Here is a 24,051-nt window from a genome sequence, read left to right as displayed (position 1 = left end):
CCACCTTCTGAATATCCCTAATTCAGGGGTCAGCAACCTTGGCTTTTTTATGACTCGTGGACTTCAACTCCCAGAATTCCTGAGCCAGCTATTCTGAGGGGAAAGGGAGAGTTACCAAGCTGAGCCATGTTGGCTCAGGAATTCTGGGAGTTGAAGTCCACAAGTCATAAAAGAGCCAAGGTTACCTACCCCTGCCCTAGTTCAAAACAGAAATAGATTTTTATATATATATATATATATATATATATATATATATATATATATATATATATATATATATATATATATATATATATTCAAAAGTACAAAATTATACAGGTAGTCCTTGGTTTACAGCCTTTGTGACCGTTTGAAGTTATGACAAACACCCCCTCCCAAAAAGGTACTGCTGACGTGGTTTCAGAGTTCTGACGGCCATATCAGCACACGGACACATGACTGCATCTTCGGTGCTCAGCAACCAGCTTTCATTTGCAGCTGTTTGCCAGGATCCCACAGTCATTTGACCACAATTTATGACGCCTTTTGGCAGAAACCCCGTTTCTGTTTCCATCAAACCTGGCCCATAACGTGGATAGTGGCATTGTGGTGGTTAAGCAAACTTGTTGTTTGCAATGGGTGTTTTTTTGCCAGATGTTTTCCAGGGGGGGGGAAAAATGTCATAACTCATGGTCGTGCGATCATACGATGCTGCAAAGCGTTGTAAATGTGGGTCACTTACTGAGCACCCAAAATATGACCACATGACTGCATGTTACCAAAACTTTGAATCCCAATAACAAATACCTTTTGGGGTGGGGGGGGGTCTGTCGTAACTTTGACCGGTCACTAAGTGACCGGTTATTAAATGAGGACTGCCTTTATAGACCTGCTTAATTAAGAATTAAAATTTAAGCAGTTGCTTCTCCAGAACACCTGTAGGCAGGACAAGAAGCAACGGATGGAAACTAACCAAGGAGAGAAGCAACCTAGAAATAAGGAGGAATTTCCTGTCAGTGAAAACAATCAGTGGAACAACTTGCCTCCAGAAGTTGTGGGTGCTCCAACACTGGAAGCTTTTAAGAAGAGACTGCACAACCATTTGTGTGAAATGGGATAGGGTTTCCTGCCTGAAGCTGGGGGTTGGACTAGAAGACCTCCAAGGTCCCTTCCAACTTTGCTATTCTATTCTATTCTATTCTATTCTATTCTATTCTATTCTATTCTATTCTATTCTATTCTATTCTATTCTATTCTATTCTATTCTATTCTATTCTATTCTATTCTATTATCCTTTATAACAGAAAGAATTATGCATCAGCTATTCTTTTCTTTTTCATTTCCTAGCCTGAAAATACATTTAAATTTTTCATTGATTGCACAAAGCAGATTGTAGAGCCTGGGACGTTTCATCTTCCGTGATTGTGGCCGGTGAATTCAACGTACTTTTTACTTGGCACGAGACTTTCTATTTCACCCCAGGGAAAAGTAGTGGCATTCATTTAATCTCCTTGTGAATTATGCCTTGCTTGGTAATATGACAGTTTAAAATTACTGTATAGCTAAATTATCTACATTTAAAAAGAAAAAAAAGAAAAGAATCAGTGAGCTATCAAATATTAAGAAATCCCCATAGGTATTTTTTTTTAATTAAAAAAGATGTGAGGAAAAAAGGGAGGCTGTGATTAAAAATGGGGAATATATATTTGCAGAGTGAGAACAATCGAAACAATTTCCAAAATAACTTGAAAAGGCAAGACAAATTCGTACGTCATTCCTGATTCGATGAATGGCTAGGCTTTCTCTCCCAAGAAACTAAATCAGTGGATGTGCTAAATTGCCTGATCTTAATTTCTTATTGGCAGGGCTAGAAGGATCTTAGTTTTAATATTTTATATTCATATATTGAAATTATATTTCAAGAAAATGATCCTGGACAGACCTGAGGAAGGGTTTTTTTGCAGCACCATTTAGCTTGTTTGAGGAACATAATTGCATTTAGACCAAGGTCTTATGAAGGAAACGGCTGACTAAATTAACATTAACCACGTTCCTGTGTGGTTCGGTGCATTGTCGGTAGACAATTTTGCCTCTGGAAAGGACAGGTTGACCTAAGAGGGACCATATGTTGAGAAGGCACAGTGTTAATTGATTTCCCCAAAAGGGGAAAATTTAATCACTTGGGAGGAGAAATGAAAGACAAAGAGGAGAACTTAATTGCTTCATAATTTTTCATCCTTCTTCCCTCCCTTCAACCAAGTGCAGATAGCTCTGGGCTATCCCAGGATTCTTTCAAACCCAAGTTTAGGTCGGGGTGGTCTACTCGGAGCTGAGAATGAGACGATAAACTCAATTTGCCCACTTTGAAATGCAGATGGCTTCCTGTTGCCATCTTTCCTGCATAGATAACAACGTGCTGCAGGGATTCCTTGGCTTAAGGCCACAGCTGGGCCCAAAATTTCCGTTGCTAAGCAAGACAGTTGTTAAGTCCTTAAGAACTTAACAGTCCTTAGTCAGGCCCCACTTGGAATACTTGCATCCAGTTTGGGTCACCACGTTATAACAAAGATGGGGAGACTTTGGGGGAAAAAAATCAGAGAAGAGCAAGTAAGATGATTACAAAGCCTGGAGGCTAAAGCGTACGAAGAACGGTTGCCTGGAGGTTTTTAAGAAGAGATTGGACAACCATTTGTCTGAAATGGTGTTTCCTGCGTGAGCAGGGAGCTGGACTAGAACATGGCTTTTCAACCTTTTCACCCATTGTACCACTTTTAGGATATGGCAACATCCGAGTACCACCAGTCGCCTAGCAAGGTGTCAGAAGCTTGATGACCAAAAAAAAAAAAAAAGTGAAGTACAGGTAGTCCTCGACTTACAACAGTTCGCTTAGTGACTTTTCGAATTTACAATGGCACTGAAAAAAGTGCCCCCCAAGCCACAGCCGAGCAAGACACCTGCCCGCCCGCCCAGCGGCGCTCTTCCTCCTGTCCGAGGTTTTCATTGTTGTGAGCATTTCTGTTGAGGATTGGCAGCGGGGGTGGGGTAGGGGGGTTGGTTTTTATTCGCCCCGTCTGCTGGCTGGTTGCAGCAGGTTTTGGTCCCTTCACATGACCCTGGGACGCTGTGACCGTCATAAATATGAATCGGTTGCCAAGCATCTGAAGGTAAATCACAAGACCCTGGAGATGCTGCAACATTCCAGCTGATCGGTGCTTCTTCTGGGCTCAGAAGCGCCAGGATCAGCACTGAGCTCCAGCTGGAGCCTGGCGCTGATCCTGGCGCTTCCACTGAGTCCTGACAGCCCCGAAGAAGCGCTGATCCTGGTGCTTCCGCTGAGCCCTGACAGCCCTGCAGCTCCCGCCATCTCTCGCTCAGGCTTCGGCAGTGCTGCCACCGGTTCAGCTCATTCCCCTCCCCTGCTACCACTTTTCTAGGATGTTTGCGTACCACCTGCCAGGTGCCAATGTACCACAGGTGGTACCCGTACCACTGGTTGAAAAGCCCTGGACTAGATGACCTCCCAGGTCCCTTCCAACTCCGCTATTCTGTTATTCACGCTCTCTTTTGATAGACTGAAACAAAGGAAGTGCTGCAGTAATCTTTAATTTTGACATTTAAGAGCACAAAGACCTTTGTGCCTTGGATTTAATGCCTAATATTATTTCCCCTAATAACAGAAGTATTTCAACACATCTGGCAACAATTGTCAGGTTCTCAAATGCACCCAAATCAAAGGAAGTACGGCTGGAGGCAGAGAGAGAGAGAGAGAGAGAGAGAGAGAGAGAGAGAGAGAGAGAGATGGCAGATTTAAACATTTCCCCATAAAAGCAGTCTTATCTGCACATTAAAAACCAGAAAGTGAGGACATTCCAATTTTGCCTGTGTGATATATGCTGGATTAGAACACAGCCCCTTTTTATTCTGCTGTTTGCATCACTTAGGAGCTGGTCCTGCAGACTGCATTTCCTAATTTTAAGGAATTGAACATTGCATATGTAGAGAGAATGAACTTCAGATAAGTTCTCAACTTACAACCCTAACCGAATCCAAAATTTCAGTGCTGACAAGGCAGTTGTTAAGTGAGCTTTGCCCTGTTTTACGACCTACCTTGCCACAATTGTTAAGCCAATCAACACGGTTATTAAATGAATCACCGGGCGGTTAAGCAAATCGTCCTCTCCCTTTCTTCTTTCTTTTCCGTTTTCTTCCTTCCCTCCCTCCTTCCTAGCTTTTTTCTCCTTCCGTCATTCCACTCCTTCCTTCCCTCCCTTCCTTTTTCCTTCTTTCCTTCGTCTTTTCTATCAGGCTTTTTCTTCTATCCATCCATTATCCCTCTCCTTTTCTTATTTCTTTCCTTCCTGTCTTCCTTCAGTTCAGCGTTCAGTCATTTTAGACTCAACTTTATCCTAGATATGTTTCTTCTCTCTTTTATTCTTTTTTTCTCTTTTTTTTGCTATACATATATATCGTATGGTAGGGACGCGGTGGCTCAGTGGCTCAGGACGCTGAGCTTGTCGATCAGAAGGTCGGCAGTTTGGGGGGTCGAATCCCGAGTGCCGCGTAGCAGAGTGAGCGCCTGTTACGCGTCCCAGCTTCTGCCAACCTAGCAGTTCGAAAGCACGTAAAAAATGCAAGTAGAAAAAATAGGGACCTCTACGGTGGGAAGGTAACAGCGTTCCGTGCGCCTTTGGCATCTAGTCATGCTGGCTACATGACCACGGAGACGTCCTCGGACAAACGCTGGCTCCTCGGCTTTGAAACGGAGATGAGCACCGGCCCCTAGAGTCGGAAACGACTAGCACGCATGTGCGGGGCAACCTTTACCTTTACCTTTATATCATATGGTATTACAACTGCCTTTTGATCAAGTGCAAACCAGGAGAGAGATGTGAAGTCCAATATCTAAGGGCAGTTTATGGTGCTGCAGTTACATTGGTCTTGTAACAGTTGTTTTAGGATCACAGGCAAGAGACTGTCTGATCCCTACCTGGAAAATTAAAATGATGACGTTAGAGGGGCCAAAAGGAAGAAGAGTCCATGGTGAATCCATCCTGGCCCAGCGTCATGAGTCCCTGTTCGTCACTTGCAAAGTCTTCTCCTTTGTTTCACTCCTTTCAACTTGGTTGTTGTTGTGTGTTTTTTAATTTCCTTGTAGGCACCCTTGTGTCATTCGCGGGCAGGTGATGACAGCAGATGGAACCCCCCTGGTTGGTGTGAACATCAGCTTTGTCAACAACCCCCTTTTTGGCTACAGCATCAGCAGACAAGATGGCAGGTATGTTTGAAGCCCTTTTCTTGAGTGGCCGGAAGTCAACATTGGCTTCCGCATTTGGATAAATACCAGATAAATAATGCCTTGGTAAGGCCGCCCTTGGAATCCTGCATCCAGTTTTTGGTCACCACAATGTAAAAAAGAGGTTGAGGGTCTAGAAAGAGTGCAGAGAAGAGCAACAAAGAGGATCAGGGGACTGGAGGCTAAAACATATAAAGAATAGTTGCTGGAACTGGGTATGTCTAGTTTAATGAAGAGGAGGACGAGGGGTGACTGGATAGCAGTCTTCCAGTATCTCAGGGGCTGCCCCAAAGAAGAGGGAGTCAAGCTATTCTCCAAAGCGCCTGAAGGCAGGAAAAGAAGCAACGGATGGAAAGTAATCAAGGAGAGAAGCAACCTAGAATTAAGGAGAAATTTCCTGACAGTTAGAACAATTAATCAGTGGAACAGTTTATCTCCAGAAGTTGGGGATGCTCCCATCACTGGAGATTTTTAAGAAGAGACTGGCCAGCCATTTGTCTGAAATGGTATAGGGGTTCCTGCATGAGCAGGGGGTTGGACTAGATGACCTCCAAGGTCATTTGTTTGAAATGGTATAAGGTTTTCTTCTTGAGCACGCAGTATGACTAGGAGTCCTTCAAGGTCCCTTCCAACTCTGTTATTCTCCAGATCTCAGAGAAAAGGAAAAAAATTTGTTAGTTACAGATGTGCTTTGCATCAACTCTTTGGAAACATCTGCACAGCCACAGCAGCAAAGACCAGCCTTTGTGTTTATGGGTGGGTGTGTTTAAACAACTGGACCTTGAAGGATTCTGATCAAATTACAGGAAAACATTCCTTCTTTTGTCAAGGGGATTGTTGTCTCAACAGAATAATCCATTTTGTCAGGCGGTAGAAATGACCCTTTTAATATATTAAAAGGACTCTTTTAATTATCCCTCTAGTCTCTGGTGAGAATTAATTGACTAAACTTGTTAATAATCAAGTTTCCAGACCAGAATTCACTAATAAAATCTTAGTTTCCCAACCTGAGGTGTCTTAAACTTGTCTGTTAAGCTTTGAATTGACTTCGGTCTCTTGGACCGTGCTAGAGAAGAACAGCTTATATAGAAATTTTATTGTCAATTAGACTGAAGTGGTGTGAAACAGTTGACCGCCCGTTCTTAACGGTGTGCTTTTTTTTTATACCGTCTCTAGCTGAAGTACATTTCATTACTTCTTGCCACTTCTAAAGAAGCTCATTGCCTGTGCTTCATGTCTTGGAGTCAAGTGGTTGTTGATAATAACTAACATCTCAATCCTAGGAACCGTATCTCAGCTTGTCTCAGATTCAGGCACCGAGATTCGTTTCGGAGGAGAGTTTTGCCAATATTACAGATAGTCCTCAAGTGAACGACCGCAATCGGGACGGGAATTTACGTTGCTAAGTGAGGCGGTTGTTACAACCTTCGCTCCTTCCGGCGCGATCTCAAAACCTTCTTTTTTGAACAAGCTGGCCTGGTCTGACGGGATGGGGGGGTGTTTATAATTAGTTTTAACTTTTAATATGTATTAATTACTACGGGCATAGTTGTTTAATCACTTTTTAATTTTTGTATCTTGTTTTTTATTATGTATTGCCCTGTTCACCGCCCTGAGTCCTTCGGGAGAAGGGCGGTATACAAATTAAATTATTAAATTATTAAATTAAATTGTTGTTAGGTTAAGTCATGCCCAGTTTTAATGACCTTTTTCACCCCCCTGGTTAAGTGAATCACACGGTTGCTAAGCGAATCTGGCTTCCCCCCCATTGACTCTGTTTGACAAAGGTCAGCTGGGTCAGTTGCAAGTGATCAAAATTCGGACGCTTAGCCACTGGGTTCATACTTACGACGGTCGCGGTGTCCCGGGGGGTGTCACGTGATCCCTTTTTACGAGCTGCTGATGAGCAAAGTCAATCTGGAAGCCAGATTCACCTAACAATCAGGCTACTAACTCAAACAGCTGCAGCGATTCACTTAGCAACGGTGGCGAGAGAGACGTCGTAAAATGGGTCAACGGTCACTTAACAACTGTCTCGCTTAGCGGCAGAAATTTTGGGGCTCAATTGTGGTCGTAAGTTGAGGACGGCACCCTTCAGTTCTCCATCCTGGCCTCTGAAATTACTTACCACTTTGCCAAATGTTAACTAACTGTTAAAAATGTCTTCCTTGAGGCTTCAGTGCTTTTTTTCAGTCCGCTGGCCGTGCCAGAAAGTGGGCTATTAAAACCAGCAACCGTGTTCCTCCTTGAATTGCAGAATCAATAGCTCTCTCAGTTCACTTGCTTTGTTTTTATTTCCTGGACAGAAATATATTAAGCACACCGTTAGGGATTTGCTGTCTGCAGGACCGTAAATTAGACGTACCTCTCTCACCATCGGCCTCCTTAGATGCAGCCTCTGGATGTGGCCTAGCAGTTGCCAGCTAAAATGGCGCCTTTATCGATTTCTCCCTTCACGCTAATAAGGACCCCTATGTCTGTTTCCTACATACACACAAACACACCGCCGTTTCCACTGTTGCTTTAATTACGAACCATTTAGGGCAGTATTTCTCAACCTCAGCAACTTTTAAGGTGTGTGGACTTCAGCTCCCAGAATTCCCCAGCCAGCTTGGGTGGACTTCAGTTCCCAGAATTCCCCAGCCAGCTTGGGTGGACTTCAGTTCCCAGAATTCCCCAGCCTGCACGGGTGGACTTCAGTTCCCAGAATTCCCCAGCCTGCACGGGTGGACTTCAACTCCCAGAATTCCCCAGCCAACGTGGGTAAACTTCAACTCCCAGAATTCCCCAGCCAGAATGTTTGGATCTCAGCTCCCCAGAATTCCTCAGCCTGCATGCATGGATTTCATTTCCCAGAATTCCCCAGCCAGCATGGGTGGACTTCAACTCTCAGAATTCCCCAGGCAAAGTGGGTAAACTTCAACTCCCAGAGTTCCCCAGCCTGCTTGGGTGGACTTCAGTTCCCAGAATTCCCCAGCCTGCATGGGTGAATTCCAGCTTCCAGGATGCTGGCTAGGGGATTCTGGGACTTGAAGCCTACACAATCTTAAAGTGGCCAAGGTTGAAAAACACTGGTTTATAGCTTTCAGTCTGGGAAGATATTTTCTTTACAAAACATCGTTCCTTTTTACTGCTGAGTACAAGAAAACAGAAAATATTTTTCATAGTGTTATGTATTGGGCTTGTGGTGTTACACCACGTGCGTTGCTGGAGAGGCTAACGGCTCTCCAGCAACCCGGACAAGCTGTCTCCGGTTCTGCAATTGGTTAGCCCCTGGTGGCAAGAGTGGGTTCAAACCTATTGTCTGCTGCCTAGGGGCTAGACTATATATTGTGGCCGGTTGCGGTCCAAGTTCCAGTACAGTTCTAGCAAGAATTAAGGATGTGTTATCTTGTACTCAGCCTCGTGTCATCATTCCTGCTCCCAAGAGCCCACGACTTAACACATAGTTGTTGTTGGGTTTTTTTTATGGTGCATTAGTGCTCGAATTCAAATCCACCCAGTCGATTGGCCAAAATAGAAGTGGCTCCATTTTCTTCTTCTTTTTTTAAAATGGGAAATGTTGCCACACGCTCCCCTTCCACCAGCGTTGGTAGCGAATCTACATTTGTGTTGCTTTCCCTCGTTTTAAAAAAAAACAAATCCATCCTGGATTTCTGTCCACAGTTTCGATCTGGTCACAAATGGCGGGATAGCTGTCGTTCTGCGTTTCGAACGGGCGCCCTTCATCACGCAGGATCACACGCTCTGGCTGCCCTGGAATCACTTCTTCGTCATGGAGACCATTGTCATGCGACACGAAGAAAACGACATCCCCAGTTGTGACCTCAGCAACTTTGCCCGGCCCAACCCGATGGTTTCCCCCACTCCGCTGACCGCCTTCGCCAGCTCCTGTTCCGAGCGAGGCCCCATCGTGCCGGAAATCCAGGTAAGAACGACGGGACTGCAAAGATCCTTTCCAGATGTGGGCCACCCTTGGCAAATTCAGGGACCAGCACCTGTCTTTTCTCTCCTCCGCTCAAAAGACAGGCGAGTCCTCCACTTACAACGGTTTGTTTAGTGACCAAGTTACGACGGCCCTGAAAAAAGTGACTTAGGACCATTTTTCACACTTGCGACCGTTGCCGTGGGTCACGTCATTTACATTCAGAGCCTTGACTGATGGCTCTCATTTATGACGGTTGCAGCGTCCCGGGGGGTGTCATGTGACAAGCAACCGGATTCACTTAACAACCGGGGTTGCTAATTTAACAACTGCAGTGATTCAACCAACGGCGGCAAGAAAGGTCGTAAGCTGGAGCAAAATTCCCTTTACAAATTTCTCACAACATACTGTAAATACGGGGCTCAATTGTGGTTGTGATTTGAGGACTACCTGTGGGATCTACACAATCCCGGGATGAAAATTACCGACAAAGTAAGCAATATCATGGCCAAAAGAAGCCATATTGAAATGTCTCATAACCCAGGGGTGTCAAACTCAATTTCATTGAGGGCCGCATCAGCATTGTGGTTGCCGTCAGGGGGCCGAGTGGGTATGGCCAGAGTGGGCGTGGCCTACTGGGTGGGCGTGGCTAAAGTGTGTATGGCCTACTGGGTGGGCGTGGCCAGCTCTCCATCGTTGGCATCAAGGGTGCCTATGGGGGCCTGGGCAGGAGTGGGACAGATCTGAGGGTCTCTGGCAAAAGGAGGGTCTCTGGGCCAGGGCCAAGGCAGTGGGGGCCGTTCCCTCACTGTTTCCAGGATGGCTTCACGGGCCGCATGAAACCACTTCGTGGGCCGGATCCGGCCCCCGGGCCTTGTGTTTGACATGTCTGTCATACCTGATGACAGAAAAGAAATTTGCTGGCAATGAGAAAAGAGAATATCTGTAGCTCAGCGTTAAAATGAGGGGTCCTTGATGCTCTCTGAGCTCAGTGGGTTTCTTGCAGACCTTTCATGACCCAACTAGGTAACATCATCCATGATAGAAGAGAGAAGGGGGTTGTGGAGAGGAGGAGGAGGAGGAGGAGGACTGTGGGGTCCTTGGTGCTCTCTGAGCTGGGTTGTTTTCTTGCAGACATTTCATGACTCAACTGGGTAACATCATCAGTGCTAGAAAGGAGTGGAGTTTGTGGAGGAGGAGGAGGAGGAGGAGGAGAACTGTGGGGTCCTTGGTGCTCTCTGAGCTTGGTGGTTTCTGTGGAACATAAATAGAAGATAGATCATGGGGTATTTTGGCCTTTGTTTTGCTGGATTCTAATAAAAGAGAATATTTGTAGCTCAGGGTTGAACGGTGGGGTCCTTGGTGCCCTCTGATCTTGGTGGTTTTCTTGCAGACGTTTCATTACCCAGCTAGGTAACATCATCAGGGCTAGAAGGGAGTGGAGTTTGTGGAGGAGGAGGAGGAGGAGGAGGAGGAGGAGGAGGAGGAGGAGGAGGAGGAGGAGGAGGAGGAGGAGGAGGAGGAGGAAGAGGATGACTGTGGGGTCCCTGGCGCTCTCTGAGCTGGGTGGTTTCTTTGCAGACGTTTCATGGCCCAACTAGGTAACATCATCAATGCTAGAAGGGAGTGGAGTTTGTGGAGGAGGAGGAGGACTGTGGGGTCCTTGGGGGTCTCTGAGCTGGGTGGTTTTCTTGCAGATGTTTCATGACCCAACTAGGCAACATCACCGATGCTAGAAGGGAGTGGGGTTTTCTCCCTGTTTATATACAGTAGCTTGTCCTGTCAGCATTGGTGGGAATGTTGTTTTCTTTTGGTTAGATCCTTGATTGACAGGGAAGATTGGGTAAATAAACATCTGCAAGGAAACCAGCACCAGGCACCCCACAATTTGCCAACAGCCACGTCATTCCCATCAGATCAAACTAGACCAAAACCCCAAATAATCCAGGACAAAAATGCCTGCTTGAATAAAATATATACATATATTGGTTTGCCCATGGAAGGCATCCAAGGTTCATTTGGTAGTTACTTCTTCAGCCGTGATTTTTCTTTTTTTTTTTTAACCTCCAGGCCTTACAAGAAGAGATTAAAATTTCAGGGACTAAAATCAAGCTAAGCTACCTGAGCAGCCGTACGTCTGGCTACAAATCGGTCCTGAGGATCAGCTTGACGCATCCCACCATACCTTTCAACCTTATGAAAGTCCACCTCATGGTTGCAGTTGAAGGACGCCTCTTCCGAAAGTGGTTTGCTGCAGCTCCGGATCTCTCCTATTACTTCATCTGGGACAAGACGGATGTCTACAATCAGAAGGTGTTTGGTTTATCAGAGGTCTTTGGTAAGATATCGTTTCAATATCTGCCTTTATATCTTCGGCAGCTGCCAAGAAAGCCAAAACCAGTTCTAGGCTGCATTAACAGAGGGACAGAATCAAGATCGCGCGAAGTGTTAGTACCGCTTGACAAGGCCTTGGTAAGGCCACACTTGGAACACGTCATCCAGTTTTGGTCACCACGGTACAAAAAAGATGTTGAGACTCTAGAAAGAGCGCAGAGAAGAGCAACAAAGATGATCAGGGGACTGGAGGCTGAAACATATAAGGAACAGTTGCTGGAATTGGGTATGTCTAATCTGTCTAATGAAGGAAGGGACGCAGTGGCTCAGTGGGTTAGGACGCTGAGCTTGTCGATCAGAAGGTCGGCAGTTTGGCGGGTCGAATCCCAAGTGCCGCGTAACAGAGTGAGCGCCTGTTACTCGTCCCAGCTTCTGCCAACCTAGCAGTACGAAAGCACGTAAAAATGCAAGTAGAAAAATAGGGACCACTACGGTGGGAAGGGAACAGCGGTCCGTGCGCCTTTGGCGTCTAGTCATGCCGGCCACATGACCACGGAGACGTCCTCGGGCAAGTGCTGGCTCTTCGGCTTTGAAACGGAGATGAGCACCGTCCCCTAGAGTCGGAAACGACTAGCACGCAGGTGCGGGGGAACCTTTACCTTTACCTTTAATCTAATGAAGGACTAAGGGGGACACGATAGCAATCTTCCAATATCTCAGGGGCTGCCCCAAAGAAGAGGGGGTCAACCTATTCTCCAAAGCAGCAGACAGGAAGCAACAGTTGGAAACTAATCAAGGAGAGAAGCAACCTAGAACTAAAGATAAATTTCCTGGTAGGGAGAACAATAAACCAGTGGAACTTCTTGCCTCCAGAAGTTGTGGGTGCTCCATCACTGGAGGCTTTTTTTTTATTGAAAAGTTTTAAAATACAGTTTTCCTTGAAAAAGCCACCCTTCCCCCTCCCTCCTCCCCCCCTACCTCCCCCCTACCTCCCCCCCTCCCCCCCTCCCCCCCCCGACTTCCCAGAGCTAAATACAAGGTATATATATATATAAAAGCAATCATAAACAACCATATACTAACAACTATAAATTCTAAAATCCATCACTCTCTAGCTTATATAGGATAAAACAAACCTTAGCAATATTAAATATATATAAAAAACTAAAATAAGAAAAGAAAAAAAACGAAAGAAGACTTATTCAAATGCTACATAAAACTTCTTAACCCTATACTTGTTCTGGATAAACTCAATCCATTTTCTCCATTCCATAATATAACGTTCTTGCGAATGATCTTTCAAATAGGCCGAAATCTTCGCCATCTCTGCCAGGTCGGAAACCTTTAAAGTCCACTCTTCTATGGTCGGCAGTTCCTCTTTCTTCCAATATTGACCTATCAAAAGTCTTGCTGCCGTAACTAAGTTCAACATCAACTTGGAGTCCACAACTGTAGCGTCGACAATTATTCCCAACAAAAAAAATTGCGGACAAAACTTTATCCTCTGTTTAAAAATCTTCTGCATATTCCACCAGACTTTTATCCAAAAAACCTTAACCTTCTTACATGTCCACCATATGTGAAAATATGTTGCATCTTCATCACCGCACCTCCAACATTTAGGCTGGTAATTCGGATACATACTTGCAAGCTTTTTAGGATCTAAATGCCATCTATAAAACATTTTGTAAAAGTTCTCTCTTAGATTTTGAGCTTGAGTAAATTTTACGTTCCTCACCCAAATCTTTTCCCACGTGTCCATTGTGATAACTTCCTGAATGTTTTGGGCCCATTTTATCATACAGTCCTTAACAAGCTCTGTTTCTGAATCAATCTCTATCAGTGCAAGATATATCCGTTTGATATGTGCTGGTCCCTGATTTCTAATTTGCTTTATCAAATTTTCATCAGTCATTGCAAATCCATTTTTCTGGTCTTCTTTCCACCTGGCCCGTAACTGAATATATTGAAACCAAGTTTGAACAACCTTCTCTTCTCGCAAGAGGCTATATGATTTCAAACACCAAACATTCCTTTCCAAGCTTAAAATTTCCTTGTACGTAGTCACATCATGTTTGAAACCAGCATGTATATTTTCTATTGCGTGTTTTGGAATTGCCCACAATGGTATCTTGCAACTTAACTTATGTCTATACTTCTTCCAAACTCTCAGCAATGCCTGCCTTAAAATATGCATCCTAAACACAGTATCTACCTTCTTATCATACAACAAATATGCATGCCAGCCAAACAACAAGTCATGGCCCTCAAGATTTAATAACCTCGGTTGTGTCAAATTAATCCAATCACTTATCATCACTGGAGGCTTTTAATAAGAGACTGGACCACCATTTGTCTGAAATGCTATAGGGTTTCCCGCCTGAACAGGAAGTTGGACTAGAAGACCTCCAAGGTCCCTTCCAACTCTTATCACTTTTTTTTTCTATCTGTCTCCTACCTACCCGCCAACTTAAGTTAACCAAGATAGCTTTCTGTAAAGTCCTGACCAACCACTATCCGAAGTTCAGATGACACTTGGGGAAATGATTTCGGGTTCTACACTCTTTGGAACTCTTTGCCTGGGAAGATTTTTGCTTCCCACCTGACATTTTCTTACAGTTACTATATTTAAGCTGCTTAATTCAGACAACCACTAGGTGGTAGCAAAGAGCTACAGAAAAGTTTGACTCTTTGCTACCACCTAGTGGTTGTCAGAATTTTGGATGCCCAGAAATGATAGCCCTATACTTTTCTTGGGATGGGGAGGTATAAAGGGTTCGATCTAGTTCAGGGGTAGGCAACCTTGGCTCTTTTATGACTTGTGGACTTCAGTACCCAGAATTCCTGAACCAGCCATGCTGACTCAGGAATTCTGGGAGTTGAAGTGCCTAAGTCATCAAAGAGCCAAGGTTGCCTACCCCTGAACTAGCTGAATTGCTTTTATTTTCTTTTGTTCATTTCTTTATTTTCTTTTTCTTTCCTTGGGACTCTCTTCATAGCTAATCCGGGGCTGTGTTTTGGACTGTCTTTTTAAAGATATACTGCTTTAAAGCTGTTAATGTGGGCTGCTTTCTTTTCTCTCTTGCTTTTTTTTTCTTTCTTTCCCGTTCTTTCTCGCTCTGCCCAGTTTCAGTGGGCTACGAATACGAATCGTGCCCTGATTTGATCCTGTGGGAGAAACGGACTGCGGTGCTTCAAGGTTACGAGATAGACGCTTCTAAATTAGGAGGGTGGTCTCTGGATAAACACCACGCACTTAACATCCAAAGTGGTACGTTTGTTTGTTTGTTTGTTTACACATGCTTCATATTCCTTCACCACTCGTCTCTCTTGGATGGCTTTTAGGATCAGAGCTGCAGTTAATTGCTGTGGCTAATCCTTGAGTGATGAGTGTAAGAGAGCCTGCTTTTCTGATTGTAAGCTGTAAAGGTTGGTCCACTTAACCACGGCAATATAGCAATCCCCAACTTTTCAGGCTTGGCGGCCTTGTTCTGCAGGATCTGAGGTGTGGCTTGGTTAAAAAAAAATGCAAGAAAACCCAGACGTTGCCTTTAAGCTTCACGTTCTGGGACTTCAACTCCCAGAATTCCTGAGCCAGCATGGGGGAACTATGGCCCCTTCATGACTTGTGGACTTCAACTCCCAGAATTCCTCAGCCAGCATGGGGGGGAACAGTGGCCCCCTTCATGACTTGTGGACTTCAACTCCCAGAATTCCTGAGCCAGCATGGGGGAAACTTTGGCCCCCTCATGACTTGTGGACTTCAACTCCCAGAATTCCTGAGCCAGCATGGGGGAAACTTTGGCCCCCTCATGACTTGTGGACTTCAACTCCCAGAATTCCTGAGCCAGCATGGGAGAACTATGGCCCCTTCATGACTTGTGTACTTCAACTCCCAGAATTCCTGAGCCAGCATGCATGGGGGAATTATGGCCCCTTCATGACTCGTGGACTTCAACTCCCAGAATTCCTCAGCCAGCATGGGGGGAACAGCGGCCCGCTTCATGACTTGTGGACTTCAACTCCAAGAATTCTTGAGCCAGCATGGGGGAAACCTTGGCCCCCTCATGACTTGTGGACTTCAACTCCCAGAATTCCTGAGCCAGCATGGGGGAAACTTTGGCCCCCTCATGACTTGTGGACTTCAACTCCCAGAATTCCTCAGCCATCATGGGGGAACTTTGGCCCCCTCATGACTTGTGGACTTCAACTCCCAGAATTCCTCAGCCAGCATGGGGAAACTATGGCCCCTTCATGACTCATGGACTTCAACTCCCAGAATTCCTGACAAGCATGGGGGAACTATGGCCCCTTCATGACTCATGGACTTCAACTCCCAGAATTCCTGACAAGCATGGGGGAACTATGGCCCCTTCATGACTCATGGACTTCAACTCCCAGAATTCCTGACAAGCATGGGGGAACTATGGCCCCTTCATGACTCATGGACCTCAACTCCCAGAATTCCTGACAAGCATGGGGGAACTATGGCCCCTTCATGACTCATGGACTTCAACTCCCAGAATTCCTGACAAGCATGGGGGAACTATGGCCCCTTCATGACTCATGGACTTCAACTCCCAGAATTCCTGACAAGCATGGGGGAACTATGGCCCCTTCATGACTTGCACTATGAAGCGAGTAGAGCTTCATACACGCACACTTGACCATCCCCCCCCAGCCTGGTTTTGAACAGGTCGCAGCCCGGGGGTTGGGGAAGCTCTAGATGAAAAACAAAGGAGATGTCCCATTACAAGAATGACCAGGAATATACACAGGTAGTCCTCAGCTTACTGTATGACCACAGTTTCATTGCTAAGCGAGAGAGTTGTTAAGTGAGTTTTGTCTCATTTGATGACCTATCTGGCCATAGCTGTTAAGTCAAACCACTGCCGTTGTTACGTGAGCCACAAAGTTGTTAAGTGAATCTGGTTTCCCCATTGCTTTTGCTTGTCAGAAGGTCGCAAAAAGGTGCTGGTGGCTACTGACACTGCAACTGTCATCAGTGTGACTCAGTTGCCAAGCGTGTGAATTATGATCACATAACCACAGGGATCCTGCAACAAGTGTGAAAAATGGTCATAGGTCGTTTTTTTAATGCCGTTGTAACTTTGAACAGTCACTGAACAAACTGCAGTAAATTGAGGGCTACCCATATTTCTCCGAAAAGAAGACCAAGTCTTATATTAATTTTTGCTCCAAAAGACACATCGGGGATTATTTTTAAGTTAGGTCTTATTTTGGGGGGGAAATACGGTACTAAATGTGTCCGTCTGGCTGACGATCTTAACTGGGACTTATTTTTTGGGGTGGGGCTAAGTCATGCTAGAGCTTATTTTCCGGTTAAGTCTTATTTGGAGGGGAACGGGGTATCTGCGCATGCCAATGGCCAGTTTTGATCGTTGTGTCAAGTCCCAACGGAGCTGTCTCTCGATGCAAAGTCTGCCTATCACCTTTGCGTTTGCCCTCCAGGTATCCTGCACAAAGGAAACGGGGAAAACCAGTTCATCTCCCAGCAGCCCCCGGTCATAGGGAGCATCATGGGGAATGGACGCCGGAGAAGCATCTCTTGCCCGAGTTGCAATGGTCTGGCGGATGGCAACAAGCTCCTGGCACCCGTTGCCCTCACTTGCGGCTCTGACGGCAGCCTGTACGTCGGAGACTTCAACTACATCCGGAGAATCTTCCCTTCGGGAAACGTCACCAATATTTTGGAGTTAAGGTATAATGAGTGTCTTGTTGTTGGTGTTGTTTTGTAAATATTTTATTAGAATTTTTTAACATAACATAAATCATTATAAAACAGAGTGTGGTCTGGATAACATTTATAAAACAGTCCTAAACAATTAATTTCTATAATCTATATTCCATATGTTAATTTCATTTGATTTCCCCTTTCCCCAAAGTATCTTTCTTTGCAAAACCTTAGATTAAGACAATTTTATTTGCTTAACAACAGTTAAATATATAGTTTCAATAATCCTGTGTATTGTTTTAGTTGCCTTATCATGAATCCTGTCACCATGTTTATTTCAACTTATTTCTCCCCCCAAATTCTAAATATTTTTATTATTTATTTATTTTTTTATTTTAATTCCATTTATATCCCGCCCTTCTCCAAAGACTCAGGGTGGCTTACAAGCTTATACAAGTGACAATCTTTTTAACACTTAACTATATTTTACATTGGTGGATGTAACAGAGTGAGTGCCTCTTACTCGTCCCAGCTTCTGCCAACCTAGCAGTTCGAAAGCACGTAAAAATGCAAGTAGGAAAATAGGGACCACTACGGTAGGAAGGTAACAGCGTTCCGTGCGCCTCTGGCATCTAGTCATGCCAGCCACGTGACCACGGAGACATCCTCGGACAAGCGCTGGCTCTTCGGCTTTGAAACGGAGATGAGCACCGGCCCCTAGAGTCGGAAATGACTAGCACGCATGTGCGGGGGAACCTTTACCTTTACCTTACAATGCCCGGAATTCCCAAATCCACAGAGTTAAAGTAGGGGTTTACAAAGATTGCAACAAGGCAAGTTTGGTGAAGCTCGTTCAGGGCCACCGAGCTCAGCCTAAACATTGGATTAGCAGTCTTTCTCTTTTTCCCCACTTCTCTCTCTCTCTCTCTCCCCCCCCCCCCCCGAGGCAACCTGGGGACTTTTGTGCAATAAAAGTGAAAAAAACAACCATTTTTGCCCACAAGGATACAGCTGTCACAGTTCCAATGAATGAGACAAATCAAACAAATTGCAGGCATATTATGTATCTAAAAAGTCTTAGCCTGTCCATGAAACATGAAGACGTACACTGACCAGTGGGGTAACTTTAAAAAAAAAAGATTGCAATTTTGCAAGAAACATACAGGATAGCCTCTTGCTATCTCTTGGACTCTAATGTAAATTTAGCAACCAGATGTAGCGTATTTTTTGGACCATAAGACGCACTTTTTTCCCCAAAAGTGGGGGGGAAAACGAGGGTGCGTCTTATGGTCCGAAGGTGATCCGTATGGCCAGCCCCAACCTCTGCAAGTGGAGCACGAATCGGCACGTGCTGAGAAACGCCGATCTCACGCTCCTGCACTCTCCCTCGCTTGGTTTCAGCTTCCCTTGCTACAAGAGAAAGCAGGCTGAAACGGAGTGAGGAGATTGCCTGGAATGCGAATCGGCTGATCTCGCGCTGCTGCAATCTGCCTCGTTTCAGCCTGCTTTCTCTTGTAGCAAGGGAAGCTGAAACCGAGCGAAGGAGATTGCAGGAGCGCGAGATCAGCCGATTTGCATTTCTGGCAATCTCCCTCGCTCCGTTTCAGCTTGCTTTCTGCAAGAGAAAGCCGGGCTGCAGGGCCGCCTCTGCGGGTACTGCTCTAATGCAGAGAGGGAAGGACAAAGAGGGAGGGAAGGAAGGAAGGAAGGGACAATGGGAGAGGGAGGGAGAGAAAGAGAGAGGGAGAGAGAGAGAAGGAGAAAGAATTTTTTTTCTTGTTTTCCTGCTGTAAAAAGTGGGTGTGTCTTATGGTCCGGTGCGTCTTATGGTCCGAAAAATACGGTAACTCAGGTGAGCTAGAAAAGCATTGTAAGTACAGGTAGTCTTCAACTTAATAGCCATTCGTTTAGCTGCTGTTTGAGGTAACAGCAGTACTGAAAAAATTGACTTAACGAACGTTTTTCTCACTGGCGACCATTGCAGCATCCCCAAGGGCCAGGTGATCAAAATTCAGACGCTTGGCAACTGGCCATGCTCTCTAAACATAACACAACATAACGCAACAATGGATTTCTGTAACAACCAGGGCTTTTTTTCTCATAGAACGCTCAGAACGGAGTTCCGGCACCTTTTTTGGATGGAACCTTGTAGGGTAGGCAAGGCGGGTTGTATGACATGTGTGAGTTCCGGCACCTTTTTCTTTTACAAAAAAAAAAGCACTGATAACAACAATCGAGCTACGTTATATTTCATCCAGCCAGCATCAGACAAAATGATATTTCCCCCCCACACACACACACCCAACCTCATGGAAGGTATCAGCGTTACGAGGCAGGTCTCCAACGAGATGCCTGACCTTTCCTTAGAACAGTTAACCAGCGGAACTGCTTGCCTCCAGAAATTGTGGGTGCTCCAACACTGGGGAGTTTTTAAGAAGAGAGATTGCACAAAAGCATTGGTCTGGAATGGGATAGGTTTTCCTGCCTGAGCGAGGGGTTGGACTAGAAGACCTCCGAGGTCCCTTCCAACTCGGCCATTCGGTTGTTCTGCCTGCTCTTTCAGAAGGATCGACCTCCGGTTTGCTAACCCTTTATTTATCGCTGCCTTGTAGAGTGTGGTTGTCGCCGCCAACTTTTCAGCCTAAGCCGCAAGGCTCGGAGTTCAGCTTGTAACCTTTTCAATCTCTTCTCCTTCCTTCCTTCTCTTCTGCCCTCTGTGTTCCTGCTCTCCTGTCAGAAATAAAGATTTCAGACATAGGTAAGACATCCGGTGGCCAATTGCGGGTGCCTTTTCTCTGTCCTGTTGCATGCTCTTCATTTTTTATTATTATTATTTTTTTTTTCCTTTTCTTGTTGTCGCACTTTATAAGGTGACTTAAGCTTGCTGGGCTGCCACTGTTCAAGGAATACCGAGTCACGGGTAAAATGCATTTTATTTTTAACATCAGATTCTCCCATGCTGTGTCGCACATCAAGCAGCAAACGGGTAAAATGCAAAGGAAATTTTAAAAAAAAATGGGAGGTCCTGAATTCAAAATCTGCAAGGGGAGTTCACAAGCCAGGCCCTTCCCCTTTTTTGCACACGTGTGCAAAAGGGGCGGGCCTTAGCTCACTGTGCCACGTTTTCTCCTCTGGTGAGTTTTGATCTCTTGCACTACCATCCTTGCGCTCTTGGTGTTTTTAATTCAGGATCCTTTTATACTTTTTACTTTTATTTGTTTGTTGCAAAAGATCAAAATGTTTCTAGTTGGTTTTTTTTTTTGTTTTTTGTTTAAGGAACCAGTTCTGTTGAAGGAAAACAGCAGCTGGTTTTCCAGTGCGGAAAGTTATCTGTCCGTAGAGGGGAAAATTACTTTGTGCGTCTTCCTGCCCGTTTTACATAATCTAATCTATTAAAAATATAAACATAAAGGCCCATTTCCAACCTACTGTCCCTTTTTCCTAACTTCCCACCGTGTTTCAGTCCCATCACCACTGCCTTAAAAACAAAACAGAAAGAAATGTTCACCCACCGAGTTTGCAAGTAAAGTTAGCTAAGTTACTATGCCTCAGAAATCAGGGTGGTTTTTCTCCCTTCCTTCCTTCCTTCCTTCCTTCCTTCCTTCCTTCCTTCCTTCCTTCCTTCCTTCCTTCCGTTTCATGCTGTGCATATCATTTATATCTGGACATATTACCTTTGGCAGATGTTTGTTTAAAAAAGAGCTATGCCATCTGAGCGAGGAACACTCCAGACCACAAGAAAGGAGAATATTTGTAGCTCAGGGTTGAAATGAGGGGTCCTTGATGCTCTCTGAGCTTGGTGGTTTTCTTGCGGACGTTTCATGACCTAAAGTAGGTCACAGGGCTCTGTTCTGGGCCCAGTGCTCTTCAACATCTTCATCAACGATTTGGACGAGGGGATAGATGGGGAACTCATCCAATTTGCAGACGACACCAAGCTGGCAGGAATAGCCAACACTCCAGAAGATAGGCTTAAGATACAGGAGGATCTGGACAGACTCGAACACTGGGCGCTGTCTAACAAAATGAAATTCAAGGGTGAACAAAGTAAGGTTCTACATTTAGGCAAGAAAAACCAAATGCACAGGTATAGTATAGGGGGTACCTTGCTCAATAGTAGCAACTGTGAGAGGGATCTCGGAGTCCTAGTGGACAATCACTTAGATATGAGCCAGCTGTGTGCTGCAGCTGCCAAAAAAGCCAACACAATGCTAGGCTGCATTAACAGAGGGATAGAATCAAGATCAAGTGAAGTACTAATACCACTTTACAAGGCCTTGGTAAGGCCACACCTGGAATACTGCATCCAGTTTTGGTCACCACGATGTAAAAAAGATGTTGGGACTCTAGAAAGAGTACAGAGGAGCAACAAAGATGATTAGAGGTCTGGAGACTAAAACATATAAGGAACGGCTGCTGGAATTGGGTATGTGTAGTTTAATGAAGAGAAGGACGAGGGGGGACATGATAGCAGTGTTCCAATATCTCAGGGGCTGCCACAAAGAAGAGGGAGTCAAGCTGTTCTCCAAAGCACCTGAAAGCAGGACAAGAAGCAACGGATGGAAACTAGTCAAGGAGAGAAGCAACCTAGAACTAAGGAGAAACTTCCTGACAGTTAGAACAATTAACCAGTGGAACCACCTGCCTCCAGAAGTGGTGAATGCTCCAACACTGGAAGTTTTTAAAAAGAGACTGGACAGCCATTTGTCTGAAATGGTATAGGGTTTCCTGCCTGAGCAGGGGGTTGGACTAGATGACCTCCAAGGTCCCTTCCAACATCATTATTATTATTATTATTATTATTATTATTATTATTATTATTATTATTATTATTATTATTATTATTATTATTCATCTTCATTGCTAGGAGGAAGTAGATCCTTTCCAGCACTGATGATGTTATCTAGTTGGGTCGTGAAATGTCTCAGACAGCACCAAGGACCCCACAGTCTTCCTCCTCCTCCTCCTCCTCCTCCTCCATTCCCTTCTAGCACTGATGATGTCATCTAGTTGGGTCATGAAATGTCTCCGAGAGCACCAAGGACCCCACAGTCATCATCATGGGCCTTCTCCTCCTCCATTCCCCAACCCCCCCACCCTTCTAGGACTGATGATGTTCCCTAGTTGGGTGATGAAACGTCCGTAAGAAAACCACCAAGCTCAGAAAAGCACCCAGCACCCTTCAGACCAAACTTCCGTTTCACCAACTTAGCGTGGCAAGCCCAAATAAGCAGAAGCCACGTCTATTTCAGTTCTTCCAGTCTTTCGATTCTCACATCCTACCATATTTTTTGCTTATGGCATTGGCTTTTGGGCTTCAACGTTGCTGCTGCGATTCACACACATTTTCCCTTCTGGGGTATGCAAGAGATGAACGTGTCCTTCTGCCCTCACTTTTGCAGTCACAGCCCGGCGCACAAATATTATCTGACCGCCGATCCCACCTCTGGATCCATCTACCTGTCTGACACCAGCAGCCGTCGCGTTTTCAAGATCAAGTCAACGACGGTGATCAAGGACATTGTGAAGAACTCGGAAGTGGTAGCCGGGACAGGAGACCAATGTCTTCCCTTTGATGAGACCCACTGCGGAGACGGAGGAAAGGCAAACGAGGCTACCTTAACAAGCCCCAGGGGTAAGAGAGACAATTTTAAGAGGTGGGGTGGAATACAGGTGGTCCTTAACATTCTTATATATATAGGGAACGCGGTGGCTCAGTGGGTTAGGACGCTGAGCTTGTCGATCAGAAGGTCGGCAGTTTGGCGGGTCGAATCCCGAGTGCCGCGTAGCAGAGTGAGAGCCTGTTACTCATCCCAGCTTCTGCCAACCTAGCAGTTCGAAAGCACATAAAAATGCAAAAATAGGGACCACTCCGGTGGGAAGGTAACAGCGTTCCGTGCGCCTTTGGCGTCTAGTCATGCCGGCCACATGACCACGGAGACATGTGTGTATATGTGTGTATATGTGTGTGTGTGTGTGTGTGTGTGTGTGTGTATGTGTATATATATCCCCGCTTAGAACTAAAGGTGTAGGCGCAACGTTTCGACGGAATCCCATCCGTCATCATCAGGCTCTAGCTTCCTTCTTCTGGGAGGCTAAAGCCTGATGATGACGGATGGGATTCCGTCGAAACGTTGCGCCTACACCTTTAGTTCTACGCGGGGAAAAACCCGAAAAACCAAGGATCCACATACAGGCACCCGCAAAAACCTCAGAAAACATATATATATATATATATATATATATATATATATATATATATATATATATATATATATATATTTGGTAAACAGTGTGTCGCCTGTTGATTTCCTCTTCTTCCATTAATATTCTCTTTGCTGACCTTGATTTAATACAATCCTTATTAATTCAATAGGTAACAATTTAAATGTAATTTTTTCCCCCTGAAATTTCTACCAGTAACGATCACTTCAATATCATGCTTCTTTTCTTTTCTTTTTTTATTATATTTTATTAATTTTCTCATTTTACAATTAGGTATTTAAAAAGCAACGTGATGACTGGGTTAATCAATACTTCAATAGCCTAGATAAGTCTTTAGTATAAATCTCAAGTTGCAACATCAGATTTTTCTCTTTTTCCCTTAGTGTCTACTATCTCCTACTAGGCTAATACAGTTCTTATTATTTATCAATATCATGCTTCTTTTCTGTCTAGTCACCTTGGTTGCCTCGTCATGAATTCTGTTTACAATTCTTATTTAAATTTGTTTTCCCTACAGTGTTCAAAACAGTCCTACTGGCTAAAAAATTTCTCAAGGTTAATTACATTTAAGTATTTAAGTCACTTTAAAACAGGGGTCTT

General features: G+C 44.8%; 1 protein-coding gene across 1 annotated transcript in view; it reads left to right on the top strand.

Moving 5' to 3' along the window:
- Window positions 1–24,051, top strand: part of TENM4 (teneurin transmembrane protein 4) — a 355,279-nt gene that overhangs the window by 298,898 nt on the left and 32,330 nt on the right. Inside the window, exons 15-21 of the mRNA XM_083362529.1 lie at window positions 5,135–5,254; window positions 8,939–9,200; window positions 11,268–11,535; window positions 14,659–14,802; window positions 17,004–17,253; window positions 19,964–19,984; window positions 22,629–22,861. Coding sequence (XP_083218655.1) covers window positions 5,135–5,254; window positions 8,939–9,200; window positions 11,268–11,535; window positions 14,659–14,802; window positions 17,004–17,253; window positions 19,964–19,984; window positions 22,629–22,861 — 1,298 coding nt within the window. The remainder of the gene's footprint in view (window positions 1–5,134; window positions 5,255–8,938; window positions 9,201–11,267; window positions 11,536–14,658; window positions 14,803–17,003; window positions 17,254–19,963; window positions 19,985–22,628; window positions 22,862–24,051) is intronic.

This window comes from Vipera ursinii (genome assembly GCF_947247035.1).
Source record: "Vipera ursinii genome assembly, chromosome: 4".
Classification (NCBI taxonomy): domain Eukaryota; kingdom Metazoa; phylum Chordata; class Lepidosauria; order Squamata; family Viperidae; genus Vipera; species Vipera ursinii.
This window is presented reverse-complemented; position numbering and strand designations above follow the sequence as displayed.